Raw genomic sequence first — 17,359 nt, forward strand, 5'->3', positions numbered from 1 at the left:
ACTTGTCTGCCCCTTCAGCAGAGCAGCTTTCCTATAGCCAACGCAGGGCTGGCCTGGCATCTCAGCTGGGCAGGGGAACAATGGGAGGTGACCAAGGGTCCCCCTCCCCAAGAGTGCTGCCGAGCTGTGTCTGCTGCCCTAACCCCAGATTCCCGGCTCCAGCCCGGCCTGCCCTGGGGTGGGAAAGACAGTCCCTTCAGTAGCTCTCTAGGTCCCTGCCTTCCTCGAACACTGTGGTGTGCGTGAGTGGGGTGTGGAGCCACTGTCCCTACACCAACCAGCCAGGCTTCTTCCTCCCAGGCCCTGGGAGGGAAGTCTGTGCTCCTGTTCCTTCCTTTGCACATTCCTTTACGGATAAGGGCTTCAGTTGGTAAAAATGATATATGTGCTTAGATCACACTAAGAGAGACCCACTTGTATTGGAGTGGAGAGGCTTAAGTTTTTAATCAAGTTGTTCTAATAATAAATAAAAAATGCAATTATCACGTGAGTGGGGCCTTGCAGACGCACTTTCTCTAGCTCCTGCTTCTTGACAGATTTCTCTATTTAGAAGTGACCCCAGAAGCTCATCTGGTTCAGTCCCCAGTTTCCAGGTTTAAGGGGCAGGTGGGACTGAGACCAGTGAGCCTGCCTGGGGTTTAGGTGGGAATCTTTTGTTTTTTTTTCCATCTTTCTGATCCTGTTTATGAAATCAGTGTTTTTATTACACTTGCCCATTGTCACAGAGAATCTGTGGATAGAGGGAAACCGAGAGAGATGTGGATCGAGGGAAACTGAGGCAGAAAGCAATCTTTGTCTAAGCAGAAACAGGACTATAACCCTATCGTCTGAAGTCCTTCTGCCTCTGACTCTGAATAATACAGAACCCGGGAACCCCATAGCTTGGCTAGCATCCTTGTTCAGGGTTATCAGAGACCAATTTGGGCTGAGGGCTAGGAGAAGAGCCTGGCATCTCATAGTGGCCCCCAACCCTCTCCAAATGTTATTTCTCTAAATTCTCTGTATTGAGGTGGGGGCGGGGGATGGGGAGGCCCCAGGGCCCCAGCTAAGCCCTCCTGACACCTGGAGACATACCCCAGAGCTGAAAGGTGATCACCAGGCTGGCTGGGTGAGGTCCCACACATGATTCCAAGCCCCTGGGCAGTTTCTGGTTCCCTGCAGTCTCTTGTGGGGGACTCTAAAAATGCAGCTCACCCAGACGGTGGCCCTGCTCCCCTTTGGGGGGCAGCCTTGTCCTGGTGGTGGAAGGCCCAGGAGGCTGCGCTGAGCCACCCCATCCTCTCCCTGGCAGGCAGGCTGCGTGGCTGGTTAGCAGCTTGTCACTGGTGTGGATGGAGTTAAACCTTTTCGGGGACTATTTACTCCTGATCCTAAGTGACAGCTTGGGGAGGGAGAGTCACGTGGCCCTGAAATCCCCGGGGGAGCCGATGGAGCATGCCCACAGCTGCCTGTGCCTGGGAAAGATGCTGGATCCTGCAGTCACCACAACAGCATCCTCTCCCTGCGCCAGGGACCTGCCAGCCGGAGAGATGACTGATTAGATCAGATTAGATCCGGAGCCCCGCGCTGCAGAAGGGGGCCCCAGGGGCGGGGGAGGAGGACCCCAGCTGGCCTGAGCTGGGGGGAGGGGTGCCTTGGGGCTCGCAGAGGTAGAGCTTTCCAGCGCGGGGATCACACCTCAGAAGCCGGTGAGTCTGTTTTCATGCATCACATAGATGAGGTGGGAGGAGGAAGGCTGGGCTCTGGTCAGGGCTGGCAGCTGCCTGTCTGCCGCGTGAGCCTGGGCTGCTTGCACTGCGGTGCACTGGCTTCCCCATCCCTCATCCTTGGCAGCCTTACTTGGGGATCATGGATGCTGAGAATGCTAATTATAACCCTCCCTGTGCCCCCACCCCCACCTCCAGAGTCCCTGTCAGGGCTGATGCTGTTTAAATTGATTACATTAGAATTGCATCTCCTGGATGAGGGCAGCGTTGGGGCTGGCAGCTTCCTAGGGTCCAGCAGGGTTCCCCAAGCAGGCTAGCACAGAGACGCCAGCCCACCCTCCCTTTAATCCTGCCAACAGGAAGGAGAGATGGAGGGGGTCCAGGGTCAGGCTCAGGTCAGCCCCAGGGGCTCACCTTCCTCAGGGTGGGGAGGGGTCAGGGTGTGTATCATTCTTATGGGTCAGAGGTTGGGTCGAAGGATGACAGAGGCTCTTGGATTCCAATTTCTAGGAGGCATCTGAGCTCTGGGGGTCTCAGATTTAGTGAGGAGCTCCTGAAGGAGCTGGAGCCTGGTATGTGGTGGAGGGGGCAGGGAATGAGGGGATGACGTTTATAATGATGGTACCGGGCTGCAGCCAGCTAAGAGCCTCGAGGTATTGTGTGAGGAGTCTGGGGAAAGGAGGACAGTTGGGGAACTGGCCAGAGAAGGGTAAGGAGGGCTACAGTGGAAGGGGAGGGAAGTGGGGCGAGACAGGAAAGTGGTGGGGGCGGAGGAGAAGAAGGGAGAAGAAGGGAATAGAGGCTCCTGGGAAATGCTCTTTGAGACAACATGCCAGCCAGGGCAGGGAAAGGGGCTGTGGAGCCTGGGAGAGCAGAGATGGAGAACCGGGATAGAGGGAGAGCCATTCCTGGGGCACAGGAGTGGGGAGGGAGAGCTGCAGGAGGGTGGAAGTTGGTGGGGAGGAGGCTGGAGCTCAGAGCTGGTGTCAGAGGAGGTTGCAGACTTCAGGGATTGGAGGCTCTTCCCAAAGCCCTGTAGACTCTTTACCCCCAATCTGATCACTTGAGTGGTGCACTCTGCTGAGGGTCTCCTGCATGGTGGGGCAGGGTCCTCGCTGGCAGGTATCTGCCTGAGCCCACTGTCTGGGCAGTTGCGGGGGCACTGTGGGCACCTGCCCTACAAATCTCCCAAATCCTGTCTTCCAGGCCACCCTGGAAGAGTATGAAACTGGGGAGGGCTCCTGTGGCTAGGACAGTTCAGTCGCCAGCTTTCACCCCCGAGCAGCTGCATTTTAGCTTCAGCAGGACAGGAGCAGACCCTGCTAGTGGGTGGAGGGGAGGTGGGAGCGGCTAGGCTCGGGCCTGTCTCCAGGTTGGGGTGGTAGCAGGGGTGGAGGGCTCCCCGCCTGGCACTGCCACTGGGCTTTCCTTATGGAAACAAGCGGGTTTCTGTGGCTCCACACAAGGGCGCAGAGTGCCGAGCCACAGATATGAATTATTAAAAGTCCTTGGTTTTCCAATCAGTGGCGAGGTGATAAATGTGTTAGCACTGGTGTGTAATTAATCCTGGCGGGCTGCTGCACACAGGCTGCAGACAATGGGGGTCCCCCCCTTTTTTTTTTTTTTGCTGGGCTAGGCTTCTTTTCCTCCTTCCTAGGAAGGTGATGGTGCAGGACGCATTACACAGATAATTACTTTGAATGTGTCTGCCTGGATTATTGAGTTGGATTATTCCTGCTTGTAAATGAAATAATTACTGATCCCCCAGTCAGTGAGGGAGGCAGCCACCTTGGCTCCTGGGCTGACATCAAAGCCCCCACTTTGCCCAGGCCCAGCCTGCAGGCTTGGGCTCACAGAGTGAGCTCTCTTGGTCCAGGGGACTGGCCTAGGCCAGAGTGAAGAAGCCGCAACAGCCGATGGGAGCATGGTGTCAACTGGGGCTGAACAGGCTGCGGTTCTGTTCTCCGAGCCAATTGCCTCATCATCTTCCTCACAGCCTGTTGTGAATTTGCTGAGGTCATTGGCACTGGTCTTGGCGCACGCATGGGCCCCCCCAGAGGAAGGTTGGAGCTGGGCCTCACAAGAGAGCTGCAGGATTTGCGCTCCCCTGAGCTCTGGGGTGAGGCGAAGGGGCTCTGGAAGCCGGGGCTTAATGAGGGGCCTTTAGCAGGTCAGTCTCCAACCGCTGAAAGCACATTCAGAGAGGAAGAAACGACTGTATTTTGGGAGACATTTAGAGTAAGTGGGAGCAGCAGGAACAGAAGTTGAGGGTGGGCCGAGAAGCCTTCTCCCGGCCATCTCTCCGTTCAGGGGGCTCCTGCTCAGCACCCTCAGCCTTCAGACGCCCCTCAGAGACTCTCTAGTCCAGACTCCCTCCACATCCAGATGAGCCTTCCTCAGCCTCCCTGACAGAAGCAGCAGCCTCACTTGGATAATTTCAGCGACAGGGAGCTCATTACCTCACAAGGCAGCTTCCTCTGTGGTTGGAACATTCTTCTATGTTGAATCAAAATCTGCTGACTTCTAAGTTCCACCCTCTGGTTCTGATTCTTTGAAGCTGTGCAGAACAAGTCACCTCTCTCTTTTACATGGTGATAAAAATAGTTTTCTTTTGATTAAAATAGTATATAATAGTCAGTGTGTGGATGTCCTATGTTTTACATGATCATTTCTGTACTGGACATTTAAGTTGTTACCTTATTTTCCTTTTACAGATAGCACAGGAGGAACATTTTTGTTCGTAAGGCTCTTTCTGTGCTTTGGGTGACTTAGGATAAATTCCAGGGCATAGAATTAATATGATGAAGGGTATACATTAAAAGAATTATTATTCTGTGGGTATAAAAGTAATACATTGTCATTTAGAAATGTAGGAAAACCTAAAGAAAAGTTAAGAATTACCCATAGATTTGATATATAATTTTAATTTTGGTATATTTGTACTTTTATGAATTCACGCATGAATATATGTCTAGATTTATCATCACAATACGTATATACATATCGTTAAAATCTTGGCCCAGATGTGTATTATTGTCAGTTAAATGGAAAGCATTTTTTCATATTATTAAATATTATTTTACAGCGTTACTATTGTTATTATTATTATTATTATTATTATTATTATTAGAGACAGGGCCTTGTTCTGTTGTCCAGGCTAGAGTGCTGTGGTGCAGTCTCTGCTCACTGCAGTCTCAACCTCCTGGGCTCAAGCAATCCTCCTACCTCAGCCTCCCAAGTGGCTGGGTCTACAAGTGCATGTCACTATACCTGGCTAATTTTATGTATTTTTGGTAGAGACAGGGTTTCTCCATGTTGGCCAGGCTGGTCTGGAACTCCTGGGCTCAAGTGATCCACCGACATCTGCCTCCCAAAGTGCTGGGATTACAGGCGTGAACCACCACCTCTGGCCTTTACAACATCATTTTAAAGTGGCTGCCTCATATTCATCATATGCCTTTTCAATTTATTTGCTGATTTAACCCCTATGGTAAATTAGGTATTTCCAATTTTCTACTTTTATAAACAAGGCTACAATGAACATATAAATATCTGAATCTTCACACTTATCAATAATTTTTTCCCTTAGGTTGCATTTCTAGAAGTGAAATTGCTACATTATTAAAATATTTTGCCAAATTCCTTGTTCAAAAGCACTAATTTACATTCCCAGCAGCTGTGTCTGAGAATGGATTTTTGTGCCATGAGCATCAACATTGAGTATTACAATCTTTTTCATGGTTTTCATATATTGTTTCAATCCATTTGTTTGATTGGGAGCGAGACATACAATTTTTAAAAAGAGACTTATCAAATGCGACATTGTCCGTATTAATAGCAATGCAATATATAATATGTTCATATAATAAACATATTTATGTGTTTGAGTCTTTGGCTTTTCTTAAAAGGCAGTGTGTACAGAGTCATTAAGATCACAGTTGGCCGGGCACAGTGGCTCACGCCTGTAATCCCAGCACTTTGGGAGGCTGAAGGGGGTGGATCACTTGAAGCCAGGAGTTTGAGACCAGCTTGGTCAACATGGTGAAACGCTGTCTCTACTAAAAATACAAAAATTAGCTAGGTGTGGTGGTGGGTTCCTGTAATCCCACCTACTTGGGAGGCTGAGGCAAGAGAATCAATTGAACCTGGGAGCAGAGGTTGCAGTGAGCTGAGATCGTGCCACTGTACTCCAGCCTGGGTGGCAGAGCAAGACTCTGTCTCAAAACAAACAAACAAACAAACAAAACATAGTTATGGGGTCAAACTCAGGTTGAATCTGGAATCTACCATTTACCAGTAATATGATACTAACAGTGACTTTACCGCTTTGGGTCTCAGTTTCTCCATTTGTAAAATGAAGATAATGCTTCCTGTGAAGATAAATGAGGTTACATATGCAAAGCACATAGAATCCTGCTGAGCAGAATAAGTGACAAATGTGTTTGTTATTATTACCTTGTTGATTTGCATGAGAAACAGATATCTGAAGATAGATATCATCATCTGTCTCCCTCCAAGCCCTCCCAGGTCTCCTTGTTCAAGGCTAAGTGCCCCTGTTCCTCCAAAGACCCTCAAGTTCTTTCTTGAGCTTTCCTGGGGCCCCCACATGAACTGTGGCCTCACTGGCACAGAATGTGGTGAGGTGGCCACACACATGCCCAGGGTAGCCACTTCCTCCAGGAGAATCCCCTGGAATGGCACACTTGCTGGGGGCTTCCTCTGGTAGGTGCATGGATGAAGGGAGTTGGCCCTCTAGTGTCTCCTGGCTTATAGGATACTCCACTGGAGCTGGTACTCCTGCAGCCCCGTCCACACCCCTGCATGGCCATGTGCACATCCTGTCTTGGATTTCTTCCTTGTCAAATCTACCCAGCATTTCTCATTCCCATGAGACCTCTTTGCACTTTCAAAAGTAGCACAAGCTGATCTGATAAACTAATTATGATCCATGTGTTAGCTCCTGCTGTGGTCGTGGAGAGAAGGCTCATCTGGAATTTGAAGACATGGGTCCAAATCCTGGCCCAAGTAGTAGCCATATGATTTGCAGAAGTTACTTAATCCTTCTGAGCTTTCATTTCTTAGCCTGAGAACTGGAGTTTGTATCACTACCACCTACCTAGCTGATACCTAGGTGAGTAATATACATGGAAGTGCTTTGTAAACTGAGAATAATCACACAAATGTCGGTTACTGAACATCATGTTTCAGAAGGCAAGGCTTTAACTCAAAGACCAGACAGGTACTGAGGTGGATTGGTGGGAAGTGTGTTTAGCTGGTATTCAGGGATACTGTCAAGTCCTCCCAGGTCACCCACTTAGTCTCTGTGGAGGATTGATCCTTAATGCGTGAATTCAGGAAATAGAGCTGGAGGTGCCAGTGCTGATCTGATAAACATGCATCAGTGCTGAGGCTTCAGGGTAGCTGGTCCACACTGGTTTCAGCTATGACTTCCTCCGGTTAGTTGGAGCTCCACTTCTGCAGCGAGACGGCCTAGGGCCCTCCTTAAGGAGGAGGTGAGGTCCCTCCTTAGCTCTGACATCATCGTGTCCACCCAGTCTGGCTCATCATGACTTGAGAAGAACAGGCATCTATAATTGCAGGTTCCAATTTGCTTTTAATTAGCCAAATGCTTGCAATTAGCCTCTTAAATTCTACCTAGCCTCAGGTGGTGCAGTCATTGTTCTGGTTTTGCTTGGTTCCTGGGATCACATGAGCAGCAATGGGCTATCCAGGGACTGGATCCAGGCTATCCAGTAATCCTGCTAACGTCACTTGAAACCGGGGCTGTCTCACTGGGGAATTGAAGGGGATGGGAGCAGGGAAGAAAAACCTGCTTTGGTGGGGTGGTGCGGGTGGCAGTGTGGTGATAGAGGCGTAGTGCTGAGAACTGTTCGAATGACAAGTGAAGTCTAGAACCCTGGTTTCCTCCTCCTAACCCAATGCTCTTCCCCTTCTGAGCCTCAGTATCCTCATCTCTAAAATGGGAATAATAATTCCCGCCCTGCCCTCATCACCAAGAATCAAATGAGTTAGTGTAGGAAGTAGGTGTGAATATGAAGCAATGTGACCTGAAAGTCCACGATCACATCAAATGTGAAACCTCTTTAAAGTTCTCCATATGCTCCCGGTGGTCCTGGCCACTGCTTCTTGGACTCTGACCTTCTCAATCACTTCTCTACTGTCCAGTAATTCCTGACTCCATTGTCATCTAATCCTGCCAACTCTCCCCCCAACTATGAGTGATTAGAGGGCAGTATTTAGCACATAGTAGGTGCTCAACAAATGTTGGTTGGATATATGAAGCTTTGGATGGGAGGGTTAGGCCCAAGGAGCGGGCACAGAGAAATGCTCATGAGAAAGCCTTGGATGGGGCAGTGGTGGGGAATTTATTCCCTGTTCTCCTCAGTCTTGCGTCTCACTCCTCTGTACTACTTCAAGGCAAGAAATGGCCTGATTTGTCTTATTTGTATCTGTGATGTTTCACACAAAGCCAGGCACAAAATGGTTGGTAACTGCTTTTTGACTGGCTGAGTGAATGAGACAGGGTGATGTGGTAGAGACAGCATGGAATTAAGTGGTGAGTAGAACTTGGGAGCCTGGCCCTACCATTTTCTTTGGGTACATACTTACTGCATGCTCTTTATGTACCAGGCAGGTACTAGGTTGCAAAAATGAATTTTTATTTTGATTTATTTATTTTTGAGATGGGGTCTCACTCTGTTCCCCAGGCTGGAATGCAGTGGCACAATCATAGTTCACTGTAGTCTCGACCTCCTAGGCTCATGCAGTCCTCCCACCTCAGCCTCCTGAGTAGCTGGGACCACAGGCGTGCACCACCACACCTGGCTAATTATTTTGTTTTTCATACAGACTGAGTCTCACTTTGTTGCCCAGGCTGGTCTTAAACTCCTGGGCTCAAGTGATCCTCCTGCCTCGGCCTGCCAAAGTATTGGGACTACAGGCGTGAGCCACTGTGCCCGGTCAGAAATAAATTTTTAAACTCACAGTCTTGTAAGGGAGCAGATGAGTGAACAAACGACCATGCTGTATATGATAGAGACATATGCTACACATGTTGGAGGCCAAAAAAGAAAAGGATAGACTCTCCTAGGGGGTTCCCCAAGGCAGGAACCTTAAGCCGGGTCTCAGCTTGGGAAAATTACTTTAGTTCTCTGGGTCTCTGTTTCCTAAGCTATCCTGTTAGGAGACTGAAGTCTTCTCAGAGGTGAGGATGAAATGAAATAAAATAATATGAAGAAAATGTCTGGCATTGGATAGTCCTTTTTTTCCTTTCTTTCTTTCTTGCTCTATGGCCCAGGCTAGAGTGCAGTGGTACAATCTTGGCTCACTGCAAGCTCTGTCTCCTGGGTTCAAGCAATTCTCCTGACTCAGCCTCCTGAGTAGCTGGGATTACAAGGCGTGTGCCACCATGCCAGGCTAATTTTTGTATTTTTAGTAGAGATGGAGTTTCACCATGTTGGCCAGGCTAGTCTTGAACTCCCGGCCTCAAGTGATCTGCCTGCCTTGGCCTTGGAAGTGCTGGGATTACAGGTGTGAGCCACCACACCCGCCCTAAATAATTTTTTTTTTTTTTTTTTTTTTTTGAGATGGAGTCTCGCTCTGTCACCCAGGCTGGAGTGCAGTAGCGAGATCTCGGCTCACTGCAAACTCCGCCTCCCAGGTTCAAGCGATTCTCCTGCCTCAGCCTCCTGAGTAGCTGGAATTACAGATGTGCACCACCACGCCTGCTAATTTTTGTATTTTTAGCAGAGATGAGTTTTCACCATGTCAGGCATGGTGAAACTTAATAAAAGTTCAAAATTCACCTTGAAACCAGGACGGGGATTGGTTGGTGGGGGGAGCTTGGGGATGGCAGGAGCTGAAGGAATTCTGGTCCCTACACAGCCTCACCCTCTCTTTGCCGGTTAGTATCCATTCAGACTTGAGTAAGTCCCTCACCTTCTGTAAGTCTCAGGCTCTATCTGCGAAGTGAGGATAATACGCTTGTTGTATGGCTCAATTGAGAAACTTCACACAAGTCACCTACAACATGCTAGGCACATAGTAAGTACAAGAAAATATTAGCCCTTCCTTATGATTTTTACCAGCATATTTCACAGAGAGACCACATCTGCATGCTGACACACGCGTGTTGCATGTGTGTGGACTCCCAGATATGCTCAGGAAGGGCGGAGGGTGAGAGGGCCTGGGGTTAGGCTGTGACAGCTGGCTGCTGCTCAGTCCGAGAAGCCTTCCTGGAGGTGAGGCGACTGGAACTCTGTAGAGAAGGTGGGAGGGGTCAGGTTTGGCTTGGGTGATGCAACTGGGGAGGACGGCTTGTGGTTCATGCCCAAGTTGGGGGAGCCTGCTTCATGGGAAACATGTCAAAAGGAAAGGTGGCCCCTGACAGCAGGAACTTAGTTATCTCAGGCACGTAGGCCACCTTCCCCCCACACCCCACTCCCCCTGCCTGGGCCAGTCCTGCCAGCAGCATCCCAGCTGCTCGGTAGCCCGGCTGGTCCCCTGACCTTCCTAAGCAAGGCAGCCTGGCGGCCATGCTGGGTTGCCGTGGTAACTGGCGGCCTCCCAGCTGGGTTGCCCGGGTAACCGGTTAGCTGGCGTTCGGAGAGGAGGGTGGTGAGCTGGGGGAAGTCAGCCTCAAAAGAGGCAGAGAAGGACAAGGGCTGGACAAGGAGGAAGACAGATCCCAGATGCCCCCAGCACAACCCTCTCCTCTCTCCCTCATGGGACTGGGAAAGCCAGAAAAAGGCAGGTAGGAAAGAATGTTGTGCTGTTTCCGATCCTTTGTGTGTATGTTTTGCAGTGTGAGTCATCTTGGCCCTCATGGGACATTTAGGGGATTTGACAAGGCGGCTCAGGAGCTAACCCTGGCAGTGATAAAACCAGGGGCCATCCAAACCAAGATGTCAGTCCTGGTCCTTCCCCCGCCCCCCATATCCCAGACAACTTTACCTCTTTGAGCTTTGGTTTACTCATCTGTAAAATGGAGGGGGCTTGGACCTCCAGGGCCCATGTTTGGGGGCTGTGCCTGGCACTGTCAGCAGTGGGTTTCCTTCCTCTCCTTCCATAGTGATTTTTGATTCGGTGGCTGCTTTCCAGCCTGTGAACAGCTTGCACCAGAGGCCAACCCTGCTCTGAGCCCAGCCTTGCAGAGGGGATGGTGGTGGGATGGCTAGAATTCTTGAGAAATTAGACACATGGCTCTTACCTCAAGGAGTTTACTAGCTCACTCTGCTGAGGGCAGATAGCAAGTTACACAGGTGGAAACGTCTGCAAGAGCAAGAAAGGTTTTTTTTTTTTTTTTTTTTTTTTTTGAGACAAGGTCTCACTCTGTCACCCATGCTGGAGTGTCCTGGTGAGATCATAGCTCATTGCAGCCTCGACCTCCCTGGCTCAAGCCATCCTCCCACCTCAGACTCCCAAGGAGCTGGGACTACAGGTGCTCACCACTGTACCCAGATGATTTTTGTATTTTTTGGTAGAGACCATTTTGCCATGTTGTCCAGGCTGGTCTTGAACTTCTGGGCTCAAGGGATCCATCTGCCTCAGTTTCCCAAAGTGCTGGGGTTACAGACGTGAAGCACTGTGCCTGGTCAGAATGTTTTAAAAGGAAGACATCAAAATTTTTGACTGCAACCAGTAGAAATACATTCCAGGAGCACATGTGTGTTACCCTTACTGTAAGTGGTGCACGTCATATTGCAGTCTTGTCTGGCCTATACATATTTATTTTTAAAGATTGTCTTCACCCTTCAACTTGCTTTCACACTGACAGATGAGTCACTTCTTTCAGTTTGAGAAACACTGAAAGAGCATGCACACTAAGGCTCTTCAGCTATGTATAGGCCCTCCCACCGCTCTCACCTTCCAGGTACTGTTATCTGGGGGATCCTCGCCACTCTGATCTATGAGGTCACCAAGACTCAGAAGTCTCATGACTTGCCCAGGGCCAGAGGCAGCAAGTCCCGGAGCCAAGGCTCGAGCTGGGTCTCTGTTGCTCAGGTCCACAGCCCACGCCTACACCTGCTGAATCTGCTGCCCAGTTTTATTCCTGCTGTGAGGAGAACTCAAGGAATCTTTTTTTTTTTTGAGATGGAATCCTGCTCTGTTGCCCAGGCTGGAGTGCAGTGGCACGATCTTGGCTCACTGCAACCTCTGGCTCCTGGGTTCAAGTGATTCTCCTGCCTCAGGCTCCCAAGTAGCTGGGATTACAGGCACACACCACCATGCCTGGCTAATTTTTTTGTGCTTTTAGTAGAGACGGGGTTTCGCCATATTGGCCAGGCTGGGCTCGAACTCCTGACCTCAGATGATCCGCCTGCCTCGGCCTCTCAAAGTGCCGGGATTATAGGCATGAGCCACCGCATCCGGCCAAGAACTCAAGGATTCTTATAGGGAGAGAAACAGAGATCTCAAGATCCAAACGGTTCCCAGGTGTCTGTCCTGGCCCCCTTAAAACTGAGGGCCTGGAGCCAGGCCTAGAACTCAGGCTCCTCTTGTCTGCTGTCTTAGGGACTGCAGAGGCGGGGACTGAGGAGAGCTGCGAAAAGAGAAGGCCAAGCTTGAAGCAGTCTGGGTGTTCCCTCTGTGTCTGAGGGGAGTCAGCCGGGGAGCATGGGTGAGGCTAGCTGTGAGGCTGAAGCTAACCTCTCCCGACAAGCTGTTCTGGCTGCCAAGCGACTGGACCTCACTGTGAGGGCAGACTTGGTGTCAGGGGCCCAGGCCATGCCTAGGGGCCTCAGGCTTCTGGGAGGTTTTTTGACAGGAAAGCCTTAAACCAGTCCCCAGAGAAGCCCGTTTCTCATTGTCTATCTCCCATCTGACAATGGAGATGACAGTCAGCAGGATGCCTGCCAAGTGTGGCCTTGAGCACAGGCTAAGGTCAGCGCGGTGGGGGAGGCAGCAGGGGGGTTTGGCACCAGGTGGCTGAGGTTGGGAGTGGCTGGAGCGAGAGGGGCGTGAGTGGCTGTGGAATACCCAGGTCGAATGCTGACCCTATAAATATTTATTGTGATAAAATAAAGATAAGGCTTGGAATGAGAAGCAGGAGCAAATGAAGGAATCCACACTGCTCGGTTCCGTTCTCAGCTGTGCTGTGTGAATTTAGCCTGTGTGTCCATCTCTCAGGACCGGGTTGGTTTTTGTGGGGTTCAGTAGCTGATACTGTTCCTGCCCTTCCCACATGAACTTTGCCTTTTGCAAACAGGAGAATGGGCAAGGCATTTATGGCTGGGAGATGTTTCCTTGCTGTTTGGGCGTACTCTCTTTTCAGCTTCAAGCTGCCCGACCTGCCCTGTGTTGAAGGGAGGGCTGAGGGGTGGCTGATGGCTGAATTAGGGCCCGTGGCTTGGGGAGGAGGTTGCAGAGGGTCAAGAAGCTTCAGCTCTAGCTGTGTCCTTATCTCTCTAGGCTTCTTATTAATTTACTCAGCACCCACTGCTTTAAGCAGCATTTCCAATTGTAAAAATGAGAGCAGCCAGAAGGTATCTTGTCCGGGCTTTTGATTTGGTATTTCCGGCTCTTGGTGCCTCTGTAACATGTTGTGTTACAGGCCAGGGTAGTGGGTGTGTGCGACTAGGAATTCCGCTGAAATTCAAGTGGGATGTACGTTTCTAGCTCCAGCTGGGTGAGTAGAGGCTGGGGAGATGGCGGGTTTCTGATAAGGAGAATCGGTACTTCAGGATGGTACCAGCCGGCAAGAAGAGCATGCCCGGTGCTTCAAGGAGAACTGATTTACACTCTGAAGTTGGATGAATATCTTTCTCCTAGGAACCCCTAATCTCTGCATCCATATACTCTGCCATCTACCTACTCAATACGCTCTATTCCCCCAGTTTGTCCAGGGTGACCTTTGATTGCCTTGGAAGAGTCTATTTCTGAGATGATGGGCCACTTACCCATGGCCACCTTGGGAAGTGAGGGAGGAATCAGAATTAGAATTCATGGATGTTTCCGTGTTTCCTGCTGAGCCATCTTCTTGCCCCTCATGTGACCCAACTGTGAGTGCGGGTGTGTATTAGCCAGTAAGAGCAATGGAGGTGAGGGAGATGTGGTTATTTATTTATTTATTTATTTATTTATTTTTTGAGACGGAGTCTCGCTCTGTTGCCCAGGCTGGAGTGCAGTGGCCAGATCTCAGCTCACTGCAAGCTCCGCCTCCCGGGTTCACGCCATTCTCCTGCCTCAGCCTCCTGAGTAGCTGGGACTACAGGCGCCTGCCGCCTTGCCCAGCTAGCTTTTTGTATTTTTTAGTAGAGACGGGGTTTCACCGGGTTAGCCAGGATGGTCTCGATCTCCTGACCTCGTGATCCGCCCATCTCGGCCTCCCAAAGTGCTGGGATTACAGGCTTGAGCCACCGCGCCCGGCCAGGTCAAACTAATTTTGGGAAGCAATTCAGTTCATGGTTTGACTCTGAAACAAAATTGACAATAGCCCTTTCTCAAAAAAAACCCCTTCTTGACTGAGGACCAGTCGGCCTTTGAAGGACTAACAAATTAGCTACAAGATTAGAAATTACAGTTTGGGGCAGGGCAAGGTGGCTCACACCTGTAATCCTAGCACTTTGGGAGAATGAGGTGGGTGGATCACCTGAGGTCAGGAGTTCGCGACCAGCCTGGCCAGCAGGGTGAAACCCCATCTCTACTAAAAATACAGAAATTAGTCGAGCATAGTTCTGGGCACCTGTAATCCTAGCTACTTGGAAGGCTGAGGCAGGAGAATTGCTTGAACCTGGGGGCCGGAGGTTGCAGTGAGCTGAGATGGTACCACTGTACTCCGGCCTGGGCAACAAAGCAAGACTCCATCTCAAAAAAAAAAGGAAAAAGAAATTACAGTTTAGGGGTCATGCAGCCTCTGGCTCCAAGAGTCTGAACCTCCCCAAATTGCTCCTGGAGATAACATCATTACTGTAAAACTTAAGATCAGTGCTTGAGATATTTTGCAGACCCTGCACTAGATAGATCAGCTAACACCACCCAGACCGGTAATCTGGCTCAACCAATTCTGCCATCCCACCCAGGAACAGAAAACAGCAAGAAAACCTCATTTCAACCTCCTATGATTCCATCTCCAACCTGACCAATTAGCAATTCCCACTTCCCAAGCCCCTACCTGCCAAATTACCTTTTTTTTTTTTTTTTGAGATGGATGTTTGCTCTGTAACCCAGGGTTGAGTGCAGTGGCGCGATCTCGACTTCACTGCAATCTCCGCCTCCAGGTTCAAGCGTTTCTCCTGCCTCAGTCTCCTGAGTAGCTGGGATTACAGGCGCCCGCGAAAATGCCTGGCTAATTTTTGTATTTTTAGTAGAGATGGGCTTTCATCCTGTTGGCCAGGCTGGTCTTAAACTCTGGACCTCAAGTGATCTGCCTGCTTCGACCTCCCAAAATGCTGGGATTACAGGTGTGAGCCACTGCACCTGGCCCCAAATTATCTTTTTTTTCTTCTTCTTTTTTTTTTTTTTGAGACGGAGTCTTGCTCTATCGACCAGGCTGGAGTACAGCGGCGTGATCGTGGCTCACTGCAAGCTCCGTCTCCCGGGTTCACGCCATTCTCCTGCCTCAGCCTCCCGAGTAGCCGGGGCTACAGGCGCCCGCCACTATGCCCGGCTAGTTTTTTGCATTTTTAGTAGAGACGGGGGTTTCACCATGTTAGCCAGGATGGTCTCGATCTCCTGACCTCATGATCCGCCCGCCTCGGCCTCCCAAAGTGCTGGGATTACAGGCGTGAGCCACCACGCCCAGCCCCAAATTATCTTTAGCAACTGTGATCCCTCAATGCTCAGGAGACTGATTGGAGTAATAATGAAACATCAGGGCTGGGCACGGTAGCTCACGCCTGTAATCCCAACACTTTGGGAAGCCGAGGCAGGCGGATCATGAGGTCAGGAGTTTGAGATCAGCCTGACAAACACGGTGAAACCCTGTCTCTACTAAAAATACAGAAATTAGCCGGGCGTGGTGGTGTGCATCTGTAATCCCAGCTACTCAGGAGGTTGAGGCAGGAGAATCGCTTGAACCTGGGAGGCAGAGGTTGCAGTCAGCCGAGATCATGCCACTGCACTCCAGCCTGGGCAATAGATCGAGACTCCATCTCAAAACAAAAACAAAACAAACAAAAAACAGTGGTCTCCAGCACAGCTGGCTCTGTGTGAATTACCCTTTCCGCACAGCCAGCTCTACGTAAATTACCCTTTCTCCATTGCAATGCCCCTGTCTTGTCTAGGCAGCAGGCAACGTGAACAAGACTGCTTTCAACTCTCGGCTCAAGTGATCCTCTCATCTTGGCCTCCCAAAGAGCTGGGATTACAGTCTTAAGCCACCACACTGGAAAAGAGAAATTTTTTATGTTACCAAATTATATGTGTTAAATATATGGGAAACCTAGATGAAATAGATAAACTTCTAGAAAAATCTGGGTGTGGTAGGAGGGTTCTGAGGGAAGGAGGGTGAGGTGGGGAGGTGGGACGGTCAGAGATATGCTCTGCAACTTCAGGGAGAAGTTGGGCCTGAAGCTTTTCTTTTGTCCCTCCCTTCCTTCCTTCCCTCCCTCCCTCCCTTCCTCCCTTCCTTCCTTCCATCTTTCCTTCCGTACTTTTCTTTCTTTCACAGAGTTTCTCTCTTGTCGCCCAGGCTGAAGTGCAATGGCACAATCTCAGCTCCCTGTAACCTCTGCCTCCCAGGTTTAAGCAATTCTCCTGCCTCAGCCTCCTGAGTAGCTGGGATTACAGGCATGTGCCACCACGCCCGGCTAATTTTGTGTTTTTAGTAGAGACGGGGTTTCACTATGTAAGTTGGGCTGGTCTGGAACTCCTGACCTCAGGTGATCCACCCACCTCGGCCTCCCAAAGTGCTGGATTACAGGCGTAAGCGATGGTGCCCAGCTGCTTTTCTATTTAGTAGAGAAATGTTGGATTTGATAAGCGAGGATGGAAAACAAGAAAAGAATGAAGTAGAGGCATGGGAGGAAGCCATGTGATGTGACAGAGCACAATGAATGTTGACTTTCTGGTTCTGAGAGTCTTGTGTTCTACTATTTGCTAGCACCACACTGGGCAACATAGCCCTACTGTTAGCTCATATGGTGATTTTGGATGAAGTAGAAAAGGATGTTGCCGGGCAAGGTGGCTCATGCCTGTAATCTCAGCACTTTGGGAGGCCAAGGTGGGCGAATTGCCTGAGCTCAGGAGTTCAAAACTACCCTGGGCAAAATCACCCATGGTGAAACCCCATCTCTACTAAAAATACAAATACAAATACAAATACAAATAATAATAATAATAATAATAATAATGATAATAATAATACCAGGGCATGGTGGAGCGCTCCTGTAATCCCAGCTACTTGGGAGGCTGAGGTGGGAGAATCACTTAGCCCAAGAGGCTGAGGGTGCCGTGAGATGAGATCGCACCACTGTACTCTGGCCTGGGCAACAGAACGAGACTCCATCTCAAAAAAAGAAAAAGAAGATGCCTCTTTCTTTTTTCTTTGTAGAGATGGGGGTGGGGGTGCTGGATCTCACTATGTTGCCAAGGCTGGTCTTGAACTTCTGGGCTGAAGCAATCCTCGCAGCTAGGCCTTCCGAAGTGCTGGGACTACAGGTATGCACCACTGTGCCTGGCCAGATGCCTCTTTC

General features: G+C 50.0%; 1 protein-coding gene across 17 annotated transcripts in view; it reads left to right on the forward strand.

The window, feature by feature from the left end:
• The window catches only part of PLEKHA6 (pleckstrin homology domain containing A6), a 159,601-nt gene that overhangs the window by 16,458 nt on the left and 125,784 nt on the right, over positions 1-17,359 (forward strand). Inside the window, exon 1 of one of the 17 annotated variants that reach the window (XM_031656712.1) lies at positions 1,295-1,688. The exons of 14 other annotated variants lie outside the window; for them this stretch is intronic. Coding sequence is in view for 1 of the 3 variants with exons in the window: in XM_031656684.1 (XP_031512544.1) it covers positions 10,418-10,479 (62 nt within the window). In the remaining 2 variants the exon portion in view is untranslated. Of the gene's footprint in view, positions 1-1,294; positions 1,689-9,435; positions 10,480-17,359 lie in introns of those variants that run through there. 2 more of the 17 variants (XM_031656728.1, XM_031656684.1) reach the window with 2 other exon arrangements.

Source organism: Papio anubis, chromosome 1, assembly GCF_008728515.1.
Source record: "Papio anubis isolate 15944 chromosome 1, Panubis1.0, whole genome shotgun sequence".
Classification (NCBI taxonomy): domain Eukaryota; kingdom Metazoa; phylum Chordata; class Mammalia; order Primates; family Cercopithecidae; genus Papio; species Papio anubis.